At 40.2% G+C, this 26,502-nt stretch overlaps 1 protein-coding gene and 1 long non-coding RNA gene across 16 annotated transcripts in view; one reads left to right on the top strand and one right to left on the bottom strand.

The window, feature by feature from the left end:
• Positions 1-26,502, bottom strand: part of LOC106698233 — a 46,841-nt gene that overhangs the window by 2,311 nt on the left and 18,028 nt on the right. Inside the window, exon 4 of one of the 4 annotated variants that reach the window (XR_002830819.1) lies at positions 12,211-12,419. The exons of the other annotated variants lie outside the window; for them this stretch is intronic. This is a non-coding gene — a long non-coding RNA (uncharacterized LOC106698233). Of the gene's footprint in view, positions 1-12,210; positions 12,420-26,502 lie in introns of those variants that run through there. 4 annotated transcript variants of the gene reach the window in all.
• The window catches only part of OTUD7B (OTU deubiquitinase 7B), a 57,048-nt gene that overhangs the window by 23,032 nt on the left and 7,514 nt on the right, over positions 1-26,502 (top strand). For 6 of the 12 annotated variants that reach the window (XM_014461244.2, XM_014461243.2, XM_006095179.3 and 3 more), the window contains exons 3-12: positions 8,099-8,248; positions 12,011-12,199; positions 14,975-15,199; positions 17,206-17,307; positions 17,977-18,104; positions 21,272-21,384; positions 23,890-24,017; positions 24,320-24,469; positions 24,983-25,097; positions 26,056-26,140. In XM_014461244.2, coding sequence (XP_014316730.1) covers positions 8,164-8,248; positions 12,011-12,199; positions 14,975-15,199; positions 17,206-17,307; positions 17,977-18,104; positions 21,272-21,384; positions 23,890-24,017; positions 24,320-24,469; positions 24,983-25,097; positions 26,056-26,140 — 1,320 coding nt within the window. In that variant the 5' untranslated portion in view covers positions 8,099-8,163. Of the gene's footprint in view, positions 1-7,096; positions 7,112-7,245; positions 7,347-8,098; positions 8,249-12,010; positions 12,200-14,972; positions 15,200-17,205; positions 17,308-17,976; positions 18,105-21,271; positions 21,385-23,889; positions 24,018-24,319; positions 24,470-24,982; positions 25,098-26,055; positions 26,141-26,502 lie in introns of those variants that run through there. The other 6 variants (XM_023759181.1, XM_014461242.2, XM_023759185.1 and 3 more) reach the window with 6 other exon arrangements.

Genomic DNA, 26,502 nt, shown 5'->3' with positions numbered 1-26,502 from the left:
AGAGAGAAACATCAATCAGCTGCCTCCTGCACACTCCCTACTAGGGATGTGCCCACAACCAAGGTACATGCCCTTGACCGGAATCGAACCTGGGACCCTTGAGTCCGAAGGCTGACGCTCTATCCACTGAGCCAAACCGGTTAGGGCTTCTTTTCACTTCTTTGCTTTCTTTTAGGCCCATGTTATTATCCCTTGGTTGTACAATTAATGATAACAGGTCTCTTTAAATGTGGAATTTGGTCATATTTTCTTTTTTTTCTAAGAAGGTTGTATTTTGTTTCTTTCACTTGGAAGGACCCATATTAACTAAAAACAATCTGCTAAGATAGTCTTTCATCTCTCCTTCCCACCTAATCAAGAATTGTGTGAAATTTCTAAAGGTTTTTGCCCCTCCTTTTTCTCCCTGTCTGGATTCCTCTGGATCATGGAGGAGTCTCTGACCTTTGAAAATTCTTCACAGTCTTGAATGTTGTGGTTTTCCAAAGAGTTTTGGGAGGAATTGGAGAGGACTCAGATACAGCTGTAATGCATCAGTGGAACCAGGAGTGTGGGTATACTGGGAGAATGAGGACACTTTGGGGGAGTATTGTAGACAAGAGAATGTAGGGTTAGTAGTTTCTCAGTCATTTTAACATAGCTTTATTATCTACAGTCGGTATTTAATTCTGGGACATTTTTCTCTGTTACTAAATAGTTGGGTACTTAGAGCATGCATACTGATTTTAATATTAGTCTGAGTTAAACAATATTTAGGAAGAGAAATCTATTGTAAATGAGATCATATAATAAGCAAATGTCTTTGAGATGAGCCATTGTTTTAGATTCACCTGTTTACAACATTGAATATTTGATTATCAGCAAATACTGTGTGTGTGTGTGTGTGTATGTGTGTGTGTGTATAGTGAGGTACTAGTACAAATTCAGTTCTGTTCATCCGAACAAAAATTGAGTACCTACGAGGTACCTGGATGTCAGGGATACAGGATGAACAAGACAAGATTCCTGCCCTTAAATTGCTCATGGTTTAGTGGGGAGATAAACTAGTAAATATACACCAACACTGTGCAGTGTGATACATAATATGATAGAGATAGAGTATAAGGAGTAGCACAAAGGAGGAAGTGGGCAATTTAACTTGGGAGGTCAGAGAAGGTTTTGCAAATGAAGTAATACTCAAGTTAGTCCTAAAGAAGAGATAAGAATTCACATGCTAGACCAGGGGTCATTCCAGGCAGAGGGAACAGCGTGTGCAAAGGAACTGAAATTTGAAGCACATAGTGCACTTGGGGAACTGCCAGTATAAGAAGGGGAATGATGAGAAGTAAATAAGGCTGGAGAGTAGGATAGAGCTGATCATGAAGGGCCTTATTTATCATGTATAGGAATTCGGATCTTACACTTTAGTCATGGGGGATCCATTGAAGAATTTGGAGCAGTAAGATATAATACTATCATATTTGCATTTTAGATTGATCAGCCTCCATAAGCAACCACTGTGAAGAATGGCTGGATAGATGAAGAGGGAGAAATAGCTAATGGAAACTATTTCCTGGGGTCCAGGTTATGAAAATCTGAGAGAGAATAAAAGAGATGTAACAAGTGGAAGGTAGAGGATGGATTTGAAAAATTTTAAAGGTAAAGTTAGTAAAACTTAGTAAAAGACTACTTGTGAGTGAGGATGAGGCAAGAGAGAGAAGTTCAGGTGACTCCCAGGCTTGGGATTTGGGTGATTGGCGGGGGGGAGTGATGGTACCATTTGCTAGAATAGGCAATACTAGAAGAAAAATAGTTTGAAAGGGTGGGGGACAGAGATAAAGAATTAGCTCAGGTTTTAATGTGCTGAGTGTGAAGTGTGTGTGGGATTCCCAGGTGAGTTGCAAAGAGTTTGGGGCTGCAAATACATTTGGAGTCATCAGTATTTGGGTGCTCAGGGGCATGTATGAAGTTTATCATGGAAGTGATATAAAATAAGAAGATGGAAGGCCTGAGGTTAGAATTGTGGTGCACTACCTTTAGTGACAGCACAGGAAGAGGAACCCACAAAGGTGACCAAGATGCAGAGCCAGAGAGGCAGGAAGAGTGGTCAGTAAGTATCAAATGCTACAAAGAGATCATTTTAGATAAGCAGTAAGGAAGATTGTGTTGATCTTATCTATGTCAGTGCCATTCTCTTTCTTTTTAAAAATTCTTTGAAATTTATTTTTCAGTTATAGTTGACATAATATTATATTAAGTGCACAACACAGTGACTAGACATTTATATACCTTACGGATTGATCACCACAATAAGTCTAGTATACATCTGGCACCATACATAGTTATTACAATATTATTGACTATATTCCCTGTGCTGTATTTTACATCCCTGTGACTATTTTTATAACAGGCAATTTGTACTTAATCCCTTTCACCCTTTATTACCCATCACCTCTTTCCCATCTGGTGACCGTCAATTTGTTCTAACTGTGACTTTGTTTCTGCTTTGTCTGTTTGTGTATTTTTTTTTAAGATTCCACATATAAGTGCATTCATATGGTATTTTTTTTCTCTGTCTGCCTTAGTTCACTTAGCATAATATCCTATAGGCCCATCCATGTTGTGTCAAATGGCAAGATTTCATTCTTTTTTATGGTCAAGTAATATTCCATTGTATATATGTACCACATCTTCTTTATCCATTCATCTGTTGATGGACAGTTAGGTTTCCATATCTCAGCTATTGTAAATAATGCTGCAATAAATAAACGGGTGTGTATATCTTTTTGAATTAGTGTTTTGGATTTCTTCAGATAAATATCCGGGAGTGGAATTGCTAGATCATGTGGTAGTTCGATATTTAATTTTTTGAGGAACCTCCATTCTCTTTCACTAGAAGGCCATTTTGGTAGGTTGAGGGCTGACTATAAGGTGAGAAAGTAGCATCAGTGAATGTCTATTTTAGGAAGTTCTGTAGGGAGGAGGAGACTAGCAGCCAGCAGGTAGGGGCAGGGGAGGAAACCTGAAGGAACTGTCTTGCTTTGTTTTGTAATTTTTTTCTGTGAAATTGGAGGCAAGGTCATCTGCCAGGAGTAAGAGGTGATAAGTAGGAGGCTAAAGGAGAATGGTGAAAGTATGGGATAGTACTTAGAAGTTTGGTTGAGGTACCAAGTCAATAAAAAGACAAGCAGTGTTTCATTGAAGGAAATGAGACTGAATGCCATTTATTTGTAGTTGTATTGCTCTGCAAGGTTATGTGATCTTGTCTTGCTCAATAGCCCCATTTAGGAGCAAAGAAGTTGAATGTGGGATCTGTCCACATTGGGCAGAAGAAATAGAAGGATAAGGATCTAGGTTTTTACAGGAAAATAAGTTATCAGTCACTGGGTTCATGTTCAGGTAGGCAAGAAGGGACAAAATAGAATCTATTCATTTTTCTCAGTCTTCACTGCTATCATTTCTAGTCCAGCTCACCACCGTCACTTTTGTAATAATATTCTAAATCAATTCTCCCTAAATCCACTTTTGTTTCCTCCAAACTATTTTTCTCATTGCAAGTAGGGTTTTTTTTTTTTTAATAATTCAAGTTCATTTATGTCCTGCCTCTTCTTATAACCCTTTAATGGCTTCTCATTACTTTTAGGATAAATCCTGAGTCTTTAACAGGGTCCACTAGGCCCTCTTTTCATCCTCATTTTGCATTCATCTCTCTGTTCCTTCCTGCCACAGAATGTCGATATATTTTTCCTCTGCTCAGAACACTCTTTCCCAATTTGTCTCTGCAGTTTCTCTACTTACGCTTTGATTCTTTGATGTACTATCACTTCCTTGGGAAAGCTTATCCTGACTCCATATGGGAGATAACACCCTTGCCCTCAACATTTCTTTAATAAATTATAATCGTGACATTTTCTGGTTTTCTTTTTCCATACTGGAAGCTTTCTGAGGGTAGAGATTGTTTGTAGTTCACTGTTGTGTTTCTAACCCTGATCATAATGCCTAACACATATTAGGCACTCTATGAATTTTTGTTGAATTAACCAATAAGGTGATTAAATATTTGGATGTCTTAGTCTGAGATGAGGATGTTTTGAGGTGAGAGAGGAGGTTTAATAGTAGAGAGGAAAAGCTGGAAGGAGATGAGGTTGTGGCCAGGGTAAGATGTTGGGAGTTGAAGATTAGAGGTAGATGGTTTCAGGAGATAGAATCCAGGATTGAGCTGTTGGAATAGAGATGGAGGTCTTCAAATTTGATGAGATTATGAAACTCTAAGGCAGAAATGTAGGTGGATTGTTTAGGTGGGTGTTGAAATTGCTGAGGAAAATGGTAGAATTTGATATGAGGACAATATCACCTGGTATCTAAGTCTTGAATAAATATGAGAGATACGTTAGTGAATGAATTAAATGGGTAAGACTCATTGCGGTTCTGGGAATAAATAAAGCCCTAGTCCCTTGGTAAGCAATGTGGTAGAGAGAACATGTGTTCAAAATATCTGGGTTCAGATTTTGAGCAACCCATCTGACTTTTACAGCCTTATATTTTCTTATTTGTAAACTGGGAAGAATAAGCCTGCTGCAGGAGATTTGTCATTAATGATTAAGGTTGTGTTTTTGAAAGTGCTTAGTATTAACTTGTGTTTTTAAAAATATATATATTTTTTATTGATTTCAGAGAGGAAGGGAGAGGGAGAGAGATAGAAACATCAATGATAGAGAATTATTGATTGGCTGCCTCCTGCACACCCCCCTACCAGGGATTGAGCCCACAACCCAACCTGGGCATGTGCCCTTGACCGGAATCGAACCCTTCGGTCCACAGGCTGACACTCCATCCACTGAGCCAAACTGGCTAAGGCTTAACTTGTTTTTTATTCTTGATTGTTGGCATTAGTTCAAGAGGGCACCGAAGTAAAAGTAGGGATGAGAGGCAAAGATAGCAGCATAAATGAATTTGGAATAAGGTACCCGATTTAATTTATTCCACATGTTGAGTTCATACTATAGGGTCAGCACAAATATTCACAAATGAATACAGGTAAAAGCAAGTACTATTACACAAGAGAGGATTTTGTAAAATAAAGGTCACTTGCTGGCTCATAACATTGCAGTGTTGATCCACAATAAATTTTCATGTAAAGAAATGCTTAATCTAATCATTTTCAATGAAAATTTCATCATTCCTGGGGGATTTTGTTGTTGTTGTTGTTCTGGAGAAGAGAACAGGACCATTATGTGAAAGGTATAGGTGGGAGAGGGCTGGTGATTTAAGTTTAGAAAAGTATTTCCTAACAATTAGAGCTGTCTAACAATAAAAGGGACATCCTGGCAAAGGATGAGTTCTCTATCAAAGCTTGTATTCAGGTGGAGACTGGATGATTGATCTATCAGATATAATAGAAGGCTTCTTGCATGGGGGCTGACTGTGGATTAAATAATTGCTGAAGTCCCTTCCAATTGGAAGATTGGAGGATTTTGACTCCATTTGAGATTTGTCTAAATACCATTCAGTCAACAACTATTTGAGTGCTGCTTCTGCTGCTTTTGAAAGTTTGAAAGCCAAGCTCGTTTGCTTCGTTTCCTTCCTGTGTTCTGAGACAGTGCCAAAGATTGAGTCTCAGTCATTGCCTTGGATATTCCCATTTGGAATTTGAGAAGCTCAAGCCAGGTGTTGGTCGTGATGTAACAAAAGCTGCTGTCCTCACCTGTTGGGTGGGGTTAGGGTGGAGTTCGTGGCATGCACCTGGAGATATCAAATATAAGAATGTGCTGCCAAGAAGTATGGTTTCGTGCTTTGAGATTTTTAGCAAGTCAAGATCTATGATGCTTTGACATTGATAGTTTTCATTGGCTTCTCTCACTCAGAAGCCTGTATCTGGCTGGGAAATTGCCCATCTGCCTGTGGCTTAATCAACTCTTACTGAGCACTTTTTTGCTGATTCCTACTTGTGTGTTTATTGTGTATTTCCCACATTCTTTCAGGAGGTTATTAAAGTGGCTTTACTAAGTTTCTTTGCATGTTTGTTTGTCTTTTTTAGAAGATTGAAATTCATTTTCAAGCATGCTCTTGGTTTTGGATTATTGATGCATTTCAGTTATCTGGGCTGCTATCATCTCCTGTGACCTAAGACAGTGACTGAAAAGGACCCAGAGAGGGAATTCTTACCTGTATTAGGGGAGGGAAAAGCCACTCATTCATCTATGAATTCTGAAGGGATTTAATTCAAGTATTGAGTATAAGGAACAAATATATTTTATACATTCTGAATTTGAGATATCTTAGGCAAAAGTTTTTTTTATGTATTTGTAGCCTTTTCTGACAACTGTGATATTGAAATGGAAGTAAATTAGACATTGATAATACAAAGACCAAAAGAGAATATAAGTATAATAGTTTATGAGGCTGTAGTGAACTAGAGTTCTTTTTTTTTTTTTTTTAAATCTGGAAAGGATTTTAGAAGTCATTGACTCCAAGTCTAGGATATAGAAGAGGCAACTAAAACCCTGTACATAATTTAACAAAAGTCAGCCAGCTAATACATACAGGTGTAGGCAAAAATCGTATGATATGAAGATGGTAGAAGTAGTGACAGTAGAGCTGATGTCTCTTTAGAAAGGAGAGTGTCTAAAACTTCAAGAGTTGGACTGGAAAGGCCCTTAGAAATGAAGAACCCTAGAATTTCTGATCTGCTAAGTTAAGACTCAAATAGATTAGTTCGGTGGTAGCTAATGTGGAGGTTCACTTAATCATTTATTCATCAGGCATTTACTGCTTACGATATTGTAGATGTATGTTAGATGTTGGGGCTATAAATATGAATAAAACATGTCCCGTCACTCGTAGATCTCTTGTTCTACTGGAACAGTACAAGAGAGAATAATTTCTATTTTGCTGTCTCTCTCATATAAAAATTCATTGTTATCAAGTTAGTGATCTCTACTGGGCTTATAACCCCCAAATGATTGCCTTAATATTTCTAAGGAATGCAGAAAATCAAGATCTGATCACAACACTAAACAAGCTATGACCTGGGGTCAAGGGTGGTATGAAGATAAAAGTATCTTACATGTTTCTGAAGAGAAAGACACTGTTACCTTAGAGAATTCTACTTTTGCCTTCCCCAAAAGGCAGATTGGTGAGTGTGGTAGGGCAGGTGTGTACCTGATGACTTTATGAACAAGTTTTCTTCTACAGAGAATTGTAAACAACCTGTCTGATATGGTAGAATTTAGTTCGAGATTGTCCTTCACTCCATTATTGCTTCCTCAGCTGGGACTACTAACTTCAGAGGAATGTGGATTGGTGCCAGGCTGTCAGTCAGGGACACAGTTTCTGCCAAAGTCAAGTCTGAAAGAAGAGATCTTTTTCAGGTGAACTTATTTGGCAATCATTTGTCCTGGGTGGAGTTAGTAGACAAGGATTGACTTTCGTTATGAACCGCTGTGATCTCCACTCTGTAATAACTTATGGTTTTATTTTGAGTTGTCTAGCTATCAGTTTGTTTCTCCCATTTCCTCGGCTGGCATTAGAAGAGTGGTCAACTGTAAAGTTATTTAGTGTATAGTATTCATTCATTCATTCATTCATTCATTCAGCAAATATTTACCGAGGGCATGTATGCCAAGCACCGTGCCAAGTGCCAGGTGATACATGCTGGGGACACAGTCAACAGCACACACAAGCTCCTTGCTTTTAAGAAACTTACATAGTAGAGGAGAAGGCTAGATAGCAACTAATTAAAATTATTTCCGAGTATATCAAGTGCCAGGAAGGAAATAAACAAGGTGCTATGTTAGAGAAGAATGCAGATGGGAAGTTCTTCAGGGTGGTAGTCTGCTGCTCCCTTGGATAAGCAAACTGATGGGTAGAAATGTAATTCTCTAGGAAGTGGGGGGAAAGCATTATTCGGAGTGGTATTATGGTTTTGTGGTTAATGTAGTAGTTAAGAAATTAATATTAATAAGGAATTAGGAAACTGAGTGTTACTCTTCATAATAAATTCAATTGAAATAAATAAGCTAGGATAGTTCATTTCCCTATTTGGTTAGGAAGCTGCTGAAATTGGGCTATGCTCATCCCATTCCAGTGTAATTTGAGCCTTAAGTGTTTATTTCTTCCTCAGGTGGAGGCTTGAATTTTGATCTATGACCTCCCTACATCCATTGCCTGACAGTACTTAATGATCACATGACCCTGGACATGGATGCTGTCCTGTCAGATTTTGTTCGTTCCACAGGAGCCGAGCCAGGGCTGGCCCGAGATCTCCTGGAAGGTAAGAGGTCATTGGGGGAGAATGAGAAGAAAGTAAAATGTGACACTTACCAGGATGATTTGAAACATTTAAGGTGATTGGGAGGACATTTTATGTATGGTAGACTTTACATTTAAGTTACTTCTAATAATCTACTCTGTGTATAACCCACCATATTTTAAAATGCAAGCTCCTCCTTTCACCTTGAATATTTTTAGGGTACCTTTCGCCACTGCCAATTTATGTTCAGGTAATGCAAGTAAAATTTTATATTAGTTCACTAAAAAAATAACTCTAGATCTTTAAGACTTCTTTACATATAAATCACATGGGTTTTCATATTTGGTATCATCCATGGTTTTGTTTCTGTCCTTTCCAATTTTGTATGGGTAATTCTATGTAGAGTGAATTAATTTAATATTTTCATTTTGCTGTTTTTATTTACTTACATCTATATACATATAAGTATGAATATTCTATATTTTATTAAGGTCATTAAGGCTTGGAATCATGCCTTGTGGGATTCTTTGTTTGGAATCATTATTAACAGATGTTTTTTTTATGATGACAATATATGGTGATGCAAATACATAAGCCTTTGGTGGAAGGGGCAAGTTTTTAGTATACAAGGGTAATTTTTTAAATTGTCAGCCCTTAGAAAGGTGTGACAGTTTGATATTTGCTTAGCTGCCTGTGAGTAGAGCCTTAGTTTGGAAGTAGAAAATCAGGATTTAAATTCCCAGTGTTACAATTTTAAAACTGAGGTTCAGAGAGGTTAAGTAGGACTTAAATCTAGGCAATCTGGTTTCAGAGTCTGGCTCTTAACAATTATATTACAAATTAATGCTTGCATGTTCTCTCTCTCTCTCTCTCTCTCTCTCTCTCACACACACACACACACACACACACACACACAAACACACACACAAATACACACATCCATACCCATGTGCACATACACTCATGTTATGAAATGTAAGAAATGCTATGGAAGTGTAAGAAAGAAACCAAAATTAAAGAGTGCAGAATGGCCTTCCTGAGGAAGTGACATTTGAGCTGAACCCAGAAGGATGTGTAGGAGTAGCAAGACAAAGAAATGTAGCTGAGAGTCTTATGCAGAAGAAATAGATTATACAAGGATCCTAAGGTGAAATAGAGTTTGGCACATTGGAAAAACTAATATTGAGTGAGGTAGGAAGACTGGTGGGGAGCTCATTAGATAGGCAGGAAATAGAAAGTGGGGGGCCTTTGTAGGTAAAGAGTTTAAATTTCACTCTTTTTTCAGTGGGAAGCTGGTGAAGGATTTTAAAAAGGGAGTGACATGATTGGATTTGAGTTTTTAACAATGTACTGGTTAAAGGATATAGAACGGATTGGAAGGTGGCCAGAGAAGAAGCGGTAAAATCAGTTAAGAATATTTCCATAGTTTAGGTGAGAGATGATGGTGACTTGAACTAGAGTGGTAGCAATAGAGTGAGAAGTAGATGGATTTAAGATACAATTTAGAAGGGGAATCAAAGGACCTGAGGTCATTTTCTCTCTGTCTCTATCTTTCTTTCTGTCTCGTACTTTTTTCTTTAAAAGTTAACTAAGGCCCTAACTGGTTTGGCTCAGTGGATAGAGCGTCGACCTGCAGACTGAAGGGTCCTGGGTTTAATTCTGGTCAAGGGCACATGCCTGGCTTGCGGGCTTGATCCCCAGTGAGGGGTGTGCAGGAGGCAGCCGATCAGTGATTCTCTTTTATCATTGATGTTTCTATCTCTCTTTCCCTCTCCTTTCCTCTCTGAAATCGATAAAAAGATATATATTTTTTAAAAAGTTAACTCAGATTGTAATATAAAGAATGAATTAGAGAGGGGAGAGATTAGGAGTAGAGACTAAAGAGCCCCTCCCAAAATGATTTTAAAAGCTATATATTCGTCTCTGTGCATGCAAAGACCAGGTGAAGGTTATGAGGACTTGAATTAGGACAGTGACAATATAAATGAGCAAGAAAGGATGGAATTGAGAGATGTTTTGGGGGTACAAAAAACCATGCGGATTGACTAGTGATGGAAGAGGAGGAATGGGATGTGAGGAGTAGTGAAGAGCTGAAGGTGACTGAAGTTTCTGGCCTGGAGGGATTGTGATGCCATTACTAATATAGGGAATATAGAGGTTTTGGGAGGGAAGATGATAAACATTCAGTTTGGACATGTTGATTGTTTAGGAGGACGTGATTTTAAGGAGTTTAGCAGACAGTTGGAAATTTAGGGTCCGGTGCTCAAGACAGAGGTCATTCATTAGGACAAAAGTCCTTCATTTTCCAAAAAATATTGAGTACCTGCTGTGTGTGAGGTTCTAGATACTTGAACAAAACAAACAAAAATGTCTGCCCTTACCGTGGGAAAGATAGTCAATAAACATAACCAAGTAAATGTTAAAGTTTTTTATAAGGTGTTATAGAAAACAGAAGAATGATGAGGTTATGATTTTTAATTGGATAGTCAGGGTAGGCCTTATTAAGAATGTGAAATTTGGGCAAATACCTGAGGAGATGTCTGTGTAGAATATATTGGGGAAAGAGCAGTGGAAATAGTGGAAAGGCCCTAGGTGGGAGCAGTGTTAGCATGTTCTAGGAATGGCGAAGAGGCCAGTAAGACTGAAACAGAGTGAGCAGAGCTAGTTGGACCAAATAGTGAATATAATGGTACAGAAATAATTCAGCAGATGTAGATGATCAATATGGCTTAACTGGATACTTGTAATAAAACAAGAAATATAATAGTACAGCATTAAATGCATATATAATGCTTTCTGTGTATCAAGCACTGTTTTAAGTGCTTTTTATTAACTTAATCTTCATAACAACCCCAATATGATATAATCTCCACTTTCATAGCCAGGAAAATTGAAGTACAGAAAAAAGGCTAGAAAAATAGACCAGGTCATAGAAAGCCTTGAATGTCACACAAAAGATCCTAGGCTTATTCCATAGACAGTGGTAAAAGATTTTTATTATGAAATTGAAGTGTTTAGAACTGTACTTTAGAAAGAATAATCTCATGAAATTCTTTAGCGTGGATTGGAGGTGGGACACTAGGTGATAGGAACTGAATGAAGGTGGTAGCAGATGGAATAGAACAGAAGGAAGTGTGAACAGTTATGCAGTATGCTATTTACTGAATAATTTAACTGGAGAAAGCAACAGAAAAATTCATTATGACAAATCTGTTTTCTAGGGTCTTCAGTAGAGCAGTGATTCTTAAATTTGGGTGGGTTAATTCCCTTTGATAATCTGGTAACAGCCAGTAGCTCTTTCTTTAGAAAAATGCACATACCTATAACTTGGTGTACAATTTCATACAGCTTAGGACACCCTAAAGGACATCTGGGTTAAGAACTCTCTGGATCACAGAATTAGGAGACCTGGACTTGCTTCCTGCTAGGCCCAAGTGCAAACTAGCTGTGACTGTGGCTAAATCACTCTATTTTTTAGGTATCATATCCTTTATATGTAAAATGAGGTTACTGGGTCTCTAAGGGCCCTTTCGGTACAGAGAGACAATTTCTGTGCTCATGGAGCTTAGTTAGGAAATAGACAATAAGTAAATAATTGTGATATTTCAGATAGAAGTGTTATGAAGAAAATTAAAGCAGGGTAAGGAAAGGAGAATGATTGAAGTGTGCATGAGTATATGCTTGCTAGTTTTGATAGGATGATAAGAGTGATCACTTAGTGTCTTTCCTCAGTTTTCCTATACTCTACGTGCCCAATTCATTCTTTGCTTTGTGTCCTGACAGGAAAGAATTGGGATGTGAGTGCCGCCCTCAGTGATTTTGAACAGTTACGTCAGGTCCATGCTGGGATCCTGCCCCAATCCTTTAGTGAAGGGAGTGGTGCCTCCAGGAACCCTGAGAAAGGGTTTTCTGATAGAGAGTGTACTCGCCCTCCCCGACCTACTCTACAGCGGCAGGATGACATCGTTCAAGGTAATGGAGTAACTGAGGGATATTTCATATGGAGTGGAAAGGAAGGGGGGGAACTGCCAAATGGAGTCAGAGTTCAGTGATCCTTTGGAGATGTTTCCATTCCTCCCTCTTGTCCCCATCCAAACTGGTCAGAGGTGGCCTCAATCTGTCCAGGTGCTGGAGCTCCTTACTGCCACTCTGCATCTTGAATGTTATCCTGTATAAAGGTTTTCTTTAGATACTGTGAAAAAATAGAGGAAGGAGGATACAATCTAGTTGTTGAGATAAGGTTTACATAAAAATAGAATTCAATGGGTCACTACCAGATACTTCTTTGGAGGCCATTCTGTTAATATTGTCAGTATCTACCAAAACTTAAAAATGCATATACATGCTGACTGAGCAATTTCATTTCTACGAATTGATCATATACTAGAGGCCCAATGCACAAAATTTGTGCAGGGGTGGGGGAAGTCCCTCAGCCCGGCCTGCGCCCTCTCGCAATCCAGGACCCCTTGCTCCTAACCACCTGCCTGCTTGCTCCTTACCACTTGGCTTGCCGCTTCTTAGCGCGGCCGCAGAGGCAGGAGAGGCTCCTGCCATTGCTGCTGCACTTGCCAGCTGTGAGCCCAGCTTCTGGCTGAGCGGCGCCCCAGCTGTGGGAGCACACTGACCATCAGGGGGCAGCTCCTGCATTGAGCATCTGCCCCCTGTTAGTCAGTGGGTGTCATAACGACTAGTCATTCTGGTAGTTCCACCGTAATGGTCACTTTTATTATATAGACAAGAGGCCCGGTGCATGAATTCGTGCATGGGTGGGGTCCCTCGGCCTAACCTGCCATCTGGACCAATCGGGGGAGGCCAGCTTCTGCAGGGAGGGACCACAGGAGGTTGGCCCCAGCAGCAACTAATCAACGGCCGATTCCACGAGGAATCGGGTTCCCTCCTCCCTCCTGTCTGGGTCTAGGGTGCTGGTGAACCAGATTCGGGGCTGTCAGGGCCCCAGCAGCAAGGTCTGGGTCATTGCGCATCATAGCTACTGACCGGTTGTCTAGTCATTCCTGTCATTTGGTCCTAATGGTTGCTTAGGCTTTTATATATATAGATGTTTATATACACGTCTCTCTCTGTGTGTGTATATGTAGATATGTATCTTCTTTAAATAAATAAATACATACACAAATAGACACCTACACATATCCTATATAATAAAAGCCTAATATGCTAAGTGTCCGGTCATCTGGCCGGCCATTCAACCAATCAAGCATAATATGCTAATGATATGATAAGGCTGCTCAACTGCTCGCTATGACTTGCACTGGCCACCAGGGGGCAGACAGTCGACTGGCCGACCAGTTGCTATGATGTGTCACTAGGGGGCAGACGCTCCAACTGGTAGGTTAGCCTGCTGCTGGGGTCTGGCCAGTCGGGATTGAGCGAGATGGGCCGGACACGCCCTGGAGCCCTCCCCAGCTGGCCAACCTTCCACGTCCCTCCCTGGCCCCAATCGGGCACTGGTGGGGTCCCTCGGCCTGGCCTGCGCCCTCTCGCAGTCTTGGCTGAGGAACTCCCTTCCCTCCCACCCACCCTGCCCCGAGTGCACGTATTTTGTGCACCGGATGTCTAGTTTAGTGTAAAGCTTGAAAGTTAAAGCTTGAAAACAACTTTTAATATCCATTAATAGAGGGGTGGTTAAATAAATTGTAATCATCCATATTATGGACTATTGTGCAGCTATTAGAAAGAATTAGGTGGAACTTGATGTGCTGCTTTGGAAAAAATCTCTAATGTCTATTGAGAAAGGTAAGATGCAGTATATAGTATGCTCCTGTGTAGGTTTTTTAAATGATTTTAAAAGATACATGTGTGCATACAAAATCCTAGAAGGCTATATGAAAGGTTGCCTCTGGGGAAAGGGATCAGGAATTTTAAAGAGAGGAAGATTTCTTTGTAACACTTTGTACCTTTTGATGGTATTTTTATTTTTTATCATGGGGCTGTTGTACTTTTTAAGTACCTAAAAAAGAGTTTAAAAAATAAATCACTATAAAGTAATTTTTAGATAAGTCTTGACTTACTTTGTACATCATCTCTGGCAAATATGGGTTAAGAATTGCTACCCAACACATTTTCTAGTTCTTTTGATAATCTTTATATAACTTGAGCCATGCAAATAAATTGTAATACTACACTGACCAAATTATGATCACAATGGGATATCTGCTGGGGAATTGTAAGTGCCATGTATTCAAAATAAATGAAATAATTTGAGGCACTGCTCAAATCTGAGCATGTCAAGTCAGAATTGACTGTACCTATAAATTTCTAATAAGTTTGAATATCAAGAAAAGTTGTAGTAAATAATGTAAATAAATGTTATTAATGATAGGTAAGGAAGTTCCTGAATATGTAAGATTTTTCATTAATTTTCTATATTCTCGAAGACCCTAAAAATTATCCGAGAGATTGTTTGAGTCAATCTAACCAAGTGCCACCCCATTTTCCTTATTCCCTCTTTCTCCCACAGAACAAATGAATGTTGGGAAATGAAAGTGGAAAAAGACAGTCATAGGGAGAGGAAGGTCAGGCAAATTCCCAAAAGGGTACAAGAGGAATGTATATTTGGTGCTAATATGCGTACACAACAATACCACTTTCTGTATTTCTCCAATTGTATTTGGCTTGAGAAGAGAGTTGTGGTATTTGGTAACCATTGAAACTCACAGTTTTTCCCAGAGTGGAAAGTTCTCTGAGTGAGCTGTGTATATTCTAAGGTGACTCCATTTCTCATTGCAGAAAAACGCCTGTCTAGGGGCATCTCCCACGCCAGCTCCAGCATTGTTTCCCTGGCCCGGTCCCATGTCTCCAATGGTGGGGGTGGGGGGAGCAGTGAGCACCCCCTGGAAATGCCCATCTGTGCCTTCCAGCTTCCAGATCTCACTGTGTACAATGAAGACTTCCGCAGCTTCATAGAGAGAGACCTCATTGAACAGTCCATGCTGGTTGCCTTGGAACAGGCAGGTCAGTGAGTGCTTCCTTTTCCATGCTCTTCCCTCTGCTCCCTACCTACAGGCAGCCCCTGGGCGGGGCAGGGCTTGACCAGTACCTTCCAGTCTAAGTATATGATCTGATTACAGTCAAAGTCAGCAGTTAGTCAGATAAACTTGTATTAAGTTAGGTGTTTCTTCAGGTTAAAGTAAGGACACAAATTAGACACTTTTCTCTAAAAGGCCTAGGAATCAATACCTAAAAATCAGTCCATGAAAAAAAATACAAATGAATTGTAATTGGCTCTGAAACACCTTATGAACGGAAAGGACCAGTGCTGTAGATAGTGTACAGTGGTGATAAATCTGAAAGCCACATTTATTCATATAAACTTTTCCCAAATGACTTGTTTACCTTTACAATAGTGTTTGTCTTAAATTACTGTTAAAATTAGTTAATATGATGGGGTTGCATATCCGGGAGTTCTGGGAAAGCTACTCAGGTATTAAAAAAGCTCCCATGGAAAGACTGTGGGGGGGGGGGGGGGGGTTAAGGATAGCGCATGGAAAAGAGTTTTCTTTTTTCATTTGTACCTCTATACTACGCAGTGAGATAGATTATATAAACACAATATACTAGAGGCTGAGATGCATGAAATCCATGCAAGGGCTTGGCCCTGCAGATTCGGCTTTGTCCGGAAGGCCATCCGGCTGTCCGGTCTAATTAGCATATTATGCTTTTATTATTATAGACTTTTAAAGTTAGCAAGTTATCTAGTGAGATTATAGGCCGGTTTTTCTTTCTGTAGACTCTTTAATTCAAGAAAGCTTAAAAAATATTTTAAAAAAATTCCTCATCTGAGGACATACTTTTATTGATTTTAGAAAAAGAGGAAGGAAGGAGAGAGAGAGAGAAAGAGAAACATCGATCGGTTGCCCACCCCACATGTGCCCCAACCAGGGATCGAACCCGAAACCTGGGTATGTGTCCTAAGCAGGAATTGAATCTCGACCTTTTGGTGTATGGGTGACGCTCCAACTAACTGAGCCACACCAGCCAGGGCTCAAAAGAACTTTTAAGCATCATTCATAAAATAGTTTCCTCATAAAAAATGGATTGGCAATTGTGGGGTGACTCTATAGAACTGAGAATCATCTTGGATGTTTTATGTACTTTGTCTTACTGTTCATGTCTTTAGAGTAACACCATATACATGCTGTCATATATGCACATGATACTTGTATGACACTTTGAACACATGCTTGGGGGTTGTTTTTCTTTTACTGATGGTGGATTTGTGCTGAGCTCTGTTGCTATAATATTTACTAATCTCCTGACTGCAATGAAGGAATCAGACCAAGTAGCCAGTACAGATTTCAATGTATGACCTTGACCTCATCATCTAACCCAGGGCCGTTCAGTCTTAGCACTGTTGATATTTAGGACCATATACTTTTTCTTGTATGAGCTGCCTTGCACATTATGTTGTGTTTAGCAGTCTCCCTGGCCTCTACCCACTAGATGCCAGTAGGATTTCCCTACTATTTGTGACAGACAGACATATTTCCAGGCATTTTCTGTCTCCTGAGGGACAAAACTGTCCCCACTTAAGAACCATTGATTGCCATGGTTGGAGCATCATCCCATACACCAAAAAGTTGAAAGTTCAATTTCCAGTCAGAGCATATTCCTAGTTTGCAGGTTTGATTCCTGGTCAGAGTGCACATAGGAGGCAACTGATCAGTGCTTCTCTTTCACATCGATGTCTCTCTCTCTCTCTCCCCTTTCCTCTCTCTCGAAATCAATAAAAACATATTCTTGTGTGAGGATTAAAAAAAAAAAAAAAAGAACCACTGATCTAACCAGTTGTGCTCAGTAGGTTCTGATCAACTAAATGTAAGTGAAGAAGATATCTTTAATAGCATGATGATTTTATCTGGTAGTTTTCCTACAGGAAGCAAATTTGGAGTCTTTTAAAAATTGGGAAGTGGGAAGGGCTTTATGGGTAATTTGCTCTTCTTTTCTTCCTTTTTCTTTAGGGCGTTTGAACTGGTGGGTGAGTGTAGACCCCACCTGTCAGAGGCTGCTTCCTTTGGCAACTACTGGAGATGGAAACTGCCTTCTACATGCAGCCTCTCTTGGTGAGTCTTGAAAGTGGCCCTCTGTTCCCCCGTAGAAGGAATCAGTAGAGTTAAATGTTATGTGTAGGACTTGCTTCAACCAATGGTGATCATAGACAGAAGTGATGGTTCAGAACAAGGGTGTGTGTGTGTGTGTGTGTGTGTGTGTGTGTCCCACAAGAAGTTGACCCTCAGAAGTAATGAGCAGCAGAAGCAAGCAATATATAGCTCTATGTGTGTGCATATAATTCTACTTAATATTTATTCTTTGGTAAATAAAAAATGTTTTCATCAACTTTAAATTATACAGGCTATTTATAATTCAATATATTATCTGCCTTAGCCTTTAAAAAAAAGTCCCCATTTTCCAACCTTCCCTCAAGCTTTGATGCTGATTGTCATGTGCCAGTTTTCTCTGTTGCTACCTGTTTATTAGGCTTGCATCAGGAGTAAGTTCTTTCTGTCAAGAGTTTGTAGGGTGTGGTATATACCTCACTTTCACGTCCTCAAAAATAGAGAATAGGAACATCTTTTCTTTCTTGATTAAGTGCCTTTCCCCTAAATCCCAGAAGGGTTTCATTGAACTTGGACTTCAGCCTCATTTCCTTCATGCCAGTGTCGGTGTATCATAATTAATAAGCGGAGTTGAATCACTGTAAGGTGTCTTACTGTTATGTTTTCTTGCAACAGGGATGTGGGGTTTCCACGATCGGGACTTGATGCTGCGGAAAGCTTTGTATGCACTGATGGAAAAGGGAGCTGAGAAGGAAGCATTGAAACGACGCTGGAGGTGGCAGCAAACACAGCAGAATAAAGAGGTGAGAGAGCTGGGGTGGGAGCACCTTGTTTCCCAAGGTTACACAGAGGAAATGTGCAGTGCCTACCAGTAGGAAGTGTCTCCTGGTGCTTAAGTGCTCCTGTAATTGTAGAAAATGCAGATAACACCATAGAGTGTCATAAGTACTAGTATGGAGAAGCTGAGACTTTACAGAGGAGGTATCTAACTCTGCTTTTCACCTGACAGGTGCTTATAAGTCTTCAGTGGCAATCTTTTGCAAAATGACAAGTCCATAGGATTTTTGTATTGTTTCGATTTTACTAGTATTGTTTATAACGTGACCAGACTAATTTTTAAGGACTTGTGTTTTCAATCCGTGTAGATATATAAATGCTTAAAAATATTTTTGGCCATGTACACCATTTATTTTTTCAAATACTTAGTGTGTTTAGCCCTAGCTGGTTTGGCTCACTGTATATAGCGTCGGCCTGGGGACTGAAGGGTCCCAGGTTCGATTCCGGTCAAGGGCATGTACCTTGGTTGCAGGCTCATCCCCAGTAAGGGGTGTGCAGGAGGCAGCTGATCGATGCTTCTCTCTCATCGACGTTTCTAACTCTCTATCCCTCTCCCTTCCTCTCTGTAAAAGATCAATAAATATATTTAAAAAAAAATTTTTAAAGCATACCTGTTAAATTGAGTTTGAGTGGTACTTCTCAGGGATTTAGCAAGTGTTGAAGCTGCTTTTATATAAGAAAGGAATAATGGACTTTTTGTACTTTCCATCTCCATAACAGAGGTTGGGCAAACTATGGCCTGTGAGCCAAATACCACCAACTGATTAAAAAAAAAAAAAAGTTTTACTGGAATACAGCCCCACCCATTAATTTACATGTGTATATTTATGTAAGTGCTTTCCTGCTATAGCAGCAGAATAGAGTAGTTGGGTATGGCCCACAAGGACTAAAAGATTTACTATCTGGCTCTTTATAGAAAAAGCTTACCCACCCCTCCCCTTAACTTTAATACTGACATTAACATTTATATAAAGACAATAGATTTCCTTTTCCGCTGGTTCTGCCTTCTATGTTTATCTCCTGCTCTTTGAGGTATATCTAATTTTTGCCATGTATATGGCTGGGTGTTTCTGGAATTAATGTGGGAATATTAATTCTTCAGAAACTCATCTTCTTTCTTTTCTCCTTTTATTGTTCAATCATAACTGGCCATATATAGAACCAAGAGATTTTTGTTTTGTTTTAGTCATTAGAATTTTATGTCCTGAAGATTTAAAATACATAAGTAGAATGTGTTCTGTTTCTTTCTCAAAAACAAAGAACCCATTGTTAAACTTAGGATGATGTTAAGATCACAATCCTATCTTTGATCAGCAATCTGCCCCAGAAGATTCCTGAGGGAAATAAATGCACAGGGCAAGGCCAAGTACATGACAAGTTCTTTATACCACCAAGCCCCATGGCTCCCTGGTGAGCTGAACTGGACCTTGTGGAGACCTTCTGTTGCCTGAACTAGAGCCAGTCCAGAGTTTGCCTTCTTTGCACCATACCTGAACCTGAACCTTAGATTTGACCACTCCAGAAATAAGGCCAAACCAGACTATGCTGGTTATTAAGTAGAAGTGACAGCAATAGTCAGAGAATAGGTGTGTCCAATTCCAGCTTTTAAGCTATAACTGTTATTTATTGATTTTTTAAAAAATAACTTTTTTTAAGAGAGAGAATACATTGATTTGTTGTTCCACTTATTTATGCATTCATTAGTTGATTCTTGTATGTGCCCTGACTAGGGATCAAACCCACAGGCTTGGTGTATCCAGGCGATGCTCAACCAATCCAGCTACCCGGCCAGGCTATAGTTATTATTTTAAAGGCGGGGTTAGATTATGATGGTATTTACTAAGGAGACGCAGCAACACCTATTCCCTCTCAAAGTCTCCAGTGAAAATACATGCATAGAGAATAGTAGCTATCAAAGGAGCAATCTTTTTACTCCTTTTGCTGGGCACATTGAAAGTTCCATATTAGAAATATGGCCTACGTAATTGTTTTAGCTCAGATCACTCAGACCATGGGAGTGGGAATGGGGGGAGAGTGGTGATGGACTAGGGAGCTTCTATTAACCAGTACCAAACACAAAACAAACTAAAATGGTTTTGATTTCCCAGACCTCCTTTTGTGTTGAATTTGGTGGTAAAACCCAGTAAGAACATTTTCAGGCTAGAAGGGTACGCCACCTAGAGGCTGTGTGTATAAGAACAGCAAGGAGAAATAGGTGAAAGAAGAGAGACAGATCCTTCTGACCATATATCAGAGTGACCAGAGCGCCCCTGAAACTGAAAATAGCTTTGCCATTTTTTAAATTAAAGTAGAATGTGCTCACAATGGCTCTTTAATTCCTGTTAAATTTGTTCCTGGTGCCCCTCATGTTTCTTTTTTTATTTAAATATATTTTTATTAATTTTAGAGAGGAAGGGAGAGGGAAAGAGATAGAAACATTAATGAGAATCACTGATTGGCTGCCTCCTGCATGCCCCTACTGGGGACTGAGCCCACAATCCGGGCATGTGCCCTGACCAAGAATTGAACTGTGACTTCCTGGTTCATAGGTTGACCCGGCCCAACCACTGCGCCACACCAGTCAGGCTCCATTGTGATTCTTTTTACTGTCAGTTTGAGCTTAAACATTTTAATACTAATGTAAGCCAAATACAATAGACTGTTACTTCACCTAGAGGTAACCAAGGCTAAAATCATTAATATACAACAGTATTTCTGGGGTAGCAGAGTTCACAGAGGTAGGAGAAAGTAATGTTGTGGAAGCTAAAGGAGAAGGGAGTTTAAAGAGGATCTCAAATGCTACACGAAAGCTAAGAAAGATGAGAACCAATGAGTCCACTGAATTTGGCAATTAGGAGGTTACTGTCCTTTGCCCAGTGTTGGTTAGGTGAAGTGGTATGTGGGGGTGAAAGGCATAGCTGGAGGGCAGAAACAGAAGCTAGATTGCAATGGGTTGGGGGAAATGGAAGAAAAAGAAATGTGAGAGAGATCATAGCCTATTCTTTCGTGGATATTGGTTTTAAAAGGGAGAATAGATTTGACTTTATAGTAAATTATAAGCCAAGTGCTAGGAGAATATTGCCTCTTGAACCTAGCCTCTAATTGCTTGACATCCCCTGCCTGTCTTTCACAGTCAGGGCTGGTATACACAGAGGATGAATGGCAGAAGGAATGGAATGAGCTGATCAAGCTTGCCTCAAGTGAACCCCGGATGCATCTAGGTACAAATGGAGCCAACTGTAGTGGGTAAGTATGGGGGCACAGGAAGTAATCTTAACTGAGTCCTCAGAGTCCAAAGAGCTCCGTGCTAAGAGGATGTTAGGAGAAAAGAGAGGAGCCATGGCAGGACTGTATAACAGTGTGGTATGTTCTAGGAACTTTAGGTAGTTCAGTATGGCCTAAATCTAGAGTATGTGGTGCAGAATGATAGATGAGGCTAGGTATCCGTATTGTGTGTGCCGTGCTCAGGTTTCTCTTATACCATGCTAAGGAATTAAAATTGTGTCCTATCTAGACTTTCAGAAACTACAGGACAAATGACCCAATTTCCTCAATAAATAAATTGCAAGGAGAATAATAAGAGAGAGGGAACATAAGTTTAAAGACACTTAAGAGACATGTCAACAAATTGGAATGTATGGACATATATAAGACAATTGGGTAAATGTGAACAATGTCTACATGTTTATTACTAACTTTTTAAAGTGTGATATTAATGGTATTGTGGGTATTTTTAAAAGTTATCTTTTAGAGATAGAAACTAATGCTTAACGGATGAAATGTATGTCTAGGATTTGCTTGAGAATAATCGGGGGTGCGTGGGGGCGGTGGCTAATAGGGAAAGAGATAAAGGTGTAGGTGAAATGAGATTGATGATGTGTTTATAGTTGTTGAGGTTGGGCGATGGATATATGAGAGTTGAGGATAATATTCTTTCTAGTTTAGAATGTTTAAAATTTTGAAATTTTCTATAATAAAAAGTTAAAAATTATAACTGATCCAAACTTTATTGTGCATAAAAATAATCTAAGAAGATTGTTTAAAATGCAGATTTCAGCCCTTGCTGGTTTGGCTCAGTGGATAGAGCGTCAGCCTTTGGACTGAAGGGTCCGGGTTCAATTCTAGCCAAGGGCACATGCCTGGATTGCAGGCTCGATCCCTAGTCGGGGATGTGCAGAAGGCAGCCAATCAATGATTTCCTCTCATCATTGATGTTTCTCTCTCTCTCTCCCTCTCCCTTCCTTTCTGAAATCAATAAAAATATATTTAAAAAAATAAAATGCAGATTTCAGGACCTCCACCCTTGAGTTGGACTGAGGTAAGGCCCAGAAATCTGCATTTGTATCAAGCACCCAGTGTTGAATATTGCTTTATGGGGTGGAAAGGAATTGAGTTGTGAATGAGTGACAAGAGCAAATTTGTGAATTTAAACACACTGACAGCAGAGTGGATGATGAAGCAGAGTGGAGGGAGACTAGAGGCAGTTGTAGTAATCCAAGAAAGAGAGCCATGGGTATGAACAAGAGTAGTGGATTATAGCCCAGCTGGTGTGGCTCAGTTGGTTGAGTGTCATCCCATGCACCAAAAGGTCACTGGTTTGATTCCTGGTCAGGGCACATGCCTGTGGAGGCAGCTGATTGATGTTTCTCGTGGATGTTTCTACCTCTTTCTTTAAAATCAATAAAAACATATTTTTTTTTAAAAAGAGTAGTAGGTTGCAGATAAGCTAGAGGATACAGATGCAAGAGATACTTAAGAGATGGAATTGGCCAAGCCAGATGATTAATTGGAGGTGAGAGATAAAGAATAGTAAATATTTTACAGATTTCTGATTAGGCTATGAGGTATATAGTGAGACTATTCTCCAAGCAAGGGAATTTAGGAGGAGTTTTTGTTTTTGTTGGACAGTGTGATGTGTGGATGGTTGTGGTGGGTAGAGTCAGCAGGATGAGGCTACTCAGTTGTGTATTTAGCTACTTTATAAAGAGAATTGAGGAAGGTTGTTGAACAAGACAAGTATCAATAGAGGAATTGCCTTCAGATTCCTAACACTACTTTAACCATACAAACATAAAGCCTTCAAGTCTCTTTTCTTGGATTTCCCCATCTGTGAAATGGAAGTAGAAACAGCAGTTGTAGCATAAAATAATTAGCTGTGTCTCTGCCAGTCTTAGGATTAGAAAACCAGGAAAGGACATTCCTCTTTTTCCTTTTTGCAGAACTGGTCTTCAGGAGTCTCTTTTGTTTTCTTCCCTCTCCCTTCCACTTAACCCAGTGGGTCTCAACCTTCTGGCCCTTTAAATACAGTTCCTCATGTTGTGACCCAACCATAAAATTATTTTCGTTGCGCCCTGACCGGTTTGGCTCAGTGGATAGAGCGTCAGCCTGCGGACTCAAGGGTCCTGGGTTTGATTCCAGTCAAGGGCATGTACCTTGGTTGCGGGCATATCTCCAGTGGGGAGTGTGCAGGAGGCAGCTGATCGATGTTTCTCTCTCATTGATGTTTCTAACTCTCTATTTCTCTCCCTTCCTCTCTGTAGAGAATCAATAAAATATATTAAAAAAAATATTTTCGTTGCTACTTCATAACTGTAATGTTGCTACTGTTAATTGTAATGTAAATATCTGATAGGGAGAATGGTCTTAGGCAACCCCTGTGAAAGGGTCGTTCGACCGCCAAAGGGGTCGCGACCCACAGGTTGAGAACCGCTGACTTAACCCCTTCTACTCTTTCCCCCCCTGCAACTCTAGGGTGGAGAGTTCAGAGGAGCCTGTATATGAGAGTCTAGAAGAATTCCATGTCTTTGTCCTTGCCCATGTGCTTAGGAGGCCCATAGTCGTCGTGGCAGACACCATGCTGAGGGACTCTGGGGGAGAAGGTGAGTCAGTCAATCCTCACTGCACTCTGAGCACCCTCTGTTTGCAGAGCTCTGGTGTAAGCACTGGGAGGAGTTTGGGAAAGAGGATATATAGACCTTTGGGGGGGGAAACAAGGTGTAAATTAGAACAATGCAAAGGTCTCAAAAGATTCAAGTTGGGATTAATTGATGAGGCTTCCTGGGAAAGAATTATTAAGCAGGGGTTGGAATGAAAGGGGGGACTCAATTGGCAGGGTGAGGAAGAGGGATTGCCCACTAGGCGAGAACATAGCCTTAATAATAATCTTTGTGGTTTCCTACAGCATTTGCCCCTATTCCCTTTGGGGGAATCTATCTGCCCTTGGAGGTCCCCGCCAGCCAGTGTCACCGCTCCCCTCTGGTGCTCGCCTACGACCAGGCCCACTTTTCTGCACTTGTGTCCATGGAGCAGAAGGAGAATGGCAAGGAACAAGGTGCTGAATGCAGTGTCTGTGTCTCTGATGCTTTTGATCTGCTTTATTTTCATTGGAAAAACCGAAATGAGTGCATGTTGATCCTATTCTACCAAGCTGTAAGATATACCAAGGTTTTAAAATTAAACAACAAAGGTTTGGGGGAAAACACAGTAGTTTTTTTTATTTCCTGCTCCCTGAAATAAAGGGTTTATATATTAAGGCCATAGAACCTTCCAAATGATGCTTTATTTGTCCAAGTGACTCAATTTCATGAATCTACATTAACTAGCAAAAACGTCATGAATGTTAGTTGACTGACAGGTGGGGAATCATGGGGATTATTGGCCTAAATTGTGTGCTGGGTATTAAGGGAAAGCCAGCCTTTTAGTTTTAAATGCCAGGATAATTCACATGTAAGAAATGAGAAGTGACTACAGTTATCATATCTCCTGTAGTATCAGTCAGTCTGTGTTCAGTTGCCTTCTTCTCTCCTTGGAGAGACTCCTTGATGACATGTTTTTCCCCCTCCAGCTGTGATCCCACTTACAGATTCAGAGCATAAGCTGCTGCCCTTGCACTTTGCTGTGGACCCTGGAAAGAGCTGGGAGTGGGGCAAAGATGACAGTGACAATGTCCGATTGGCCAGGTGAGGCATGCCTATCCTTTTCACCTGCTTTGTAGCTGCGAGCTCTCCCACATAACATCTGTCTCCTGGGGACTTTTTCTCAGCTCAGAGGCAAGTCACACCCTAGTTCCCATATTTTTGGGGACGATGGACAGGTGAAAGACAGGTTGAGCACCAGGACTTTTGCAGCGTGGAACTGCTTTTTCTCCCTGTGAAAGATGGGAATCCTGGACTTGTTCTTTCCTTACACTAATACCTCCCAGAATCCCCAAAGCAGTGATCAGAAAATCAAGATACACAATTCACAGTTCTCCCAGACCAAGTGAGAGGGGTTTTAAATAGGTGACCAAAATAATTTGCTCTGGATCTTTGCCTTTCTGGAATTTAAACAGCAAGAAAAATATGTTCTTCCCCACTGCTTGCTCTGCCTCCCATAAGCTGGTTAGCCTTCCTCCTGCTTCCCACCACAGCTTCCTGTGAAGAGTGTATGAATGTAAAAGCTCCTCCCTTATCTCTTACCCAGCCCTTCCTTCTTGGGGCTCCTAAAACTGAGACCCAAACGAGAGGGTTTGATTAAAAAACCCAGCGTTTGTGGCTTTTTAACCAAGTTCTCACCTAACTTTCAAAAGCTTCTTCTAAATATTTATAACAATGATAACAATGGCTACTGTTTAGTAAGAATTTCCTGTTTTCTAGACACTGTGCTGTGTGTCCTTTTAAATGTCATCTTAACCTTCATAACAACCCTACAGGATATATTATCATCATCTATACCCATTATCGACCCCATATTAGTTTCAGAGAAGTTGATGTGACTTGCTCAAGGTCATCAATCTTAGTAATTGGTGGAGCTATAATTCAAACCCAACCCTGAGTCCCAAGCCATGTGGCCCTCACCCACTTTACCTCCCAACTTATCATACTGCTTTGCATTTTATAGGTTACAGACATTTCTAATTCCTTTTTCTCCTTTTCACAGTGTAATCTTGTCCCTGGAGGTCAAATTGCATCTGCTGCATAGCTACATGAACGTGAAGTGGATCCCAGTGTCCTCTGATGCGCAGGTGAGGACATCTCCACCCGACCTTGTTGATCCTCATTTTCAGTGACAGGGAGAACAAGATCTGGTGATGTTCTCTTTCTGAATCTCTTCTGAGTGATGGCTTATGATTCCAAATTAGGAATAATTGGAAAATATCAAATAAGTTCCCAAAGATACTTTTTCCTGTCTTTCTTCCTGTTGGTGCCTCCCATTTTCCACATCTCCTCTCCAACCAAGCTCTGCTTTTTGATACTAAAACACATTCTTCAAGAAGAGTTTTCTGGACTTTTTGGTGAACTTGAGGTTGTCACCACTCTATCCCAGTGGTCTGCAGACTGTGGCCCCTTGAGTGTGGCTCTTCCACAAAATAACACGTGCGGACAC

Source organism: Myotis lucifugus, unplaced genomic scaffold (genome assembly GCF_000147115.1).
Source record: "Myotis lucifugus unplaced genomic scaffold, Myoluc2.0 scaffold_151, whole genome shotgun sequence".
Lineage (NCBI taxonomy): Eukaryota > Metazoa > Chordata > Mammalia > Chiroptera > Vespertilionidae > Myotis > Myotis lucifugus.
This window is presented reverse-complemented; position numbering and strand designations above follow the sequence as displayed.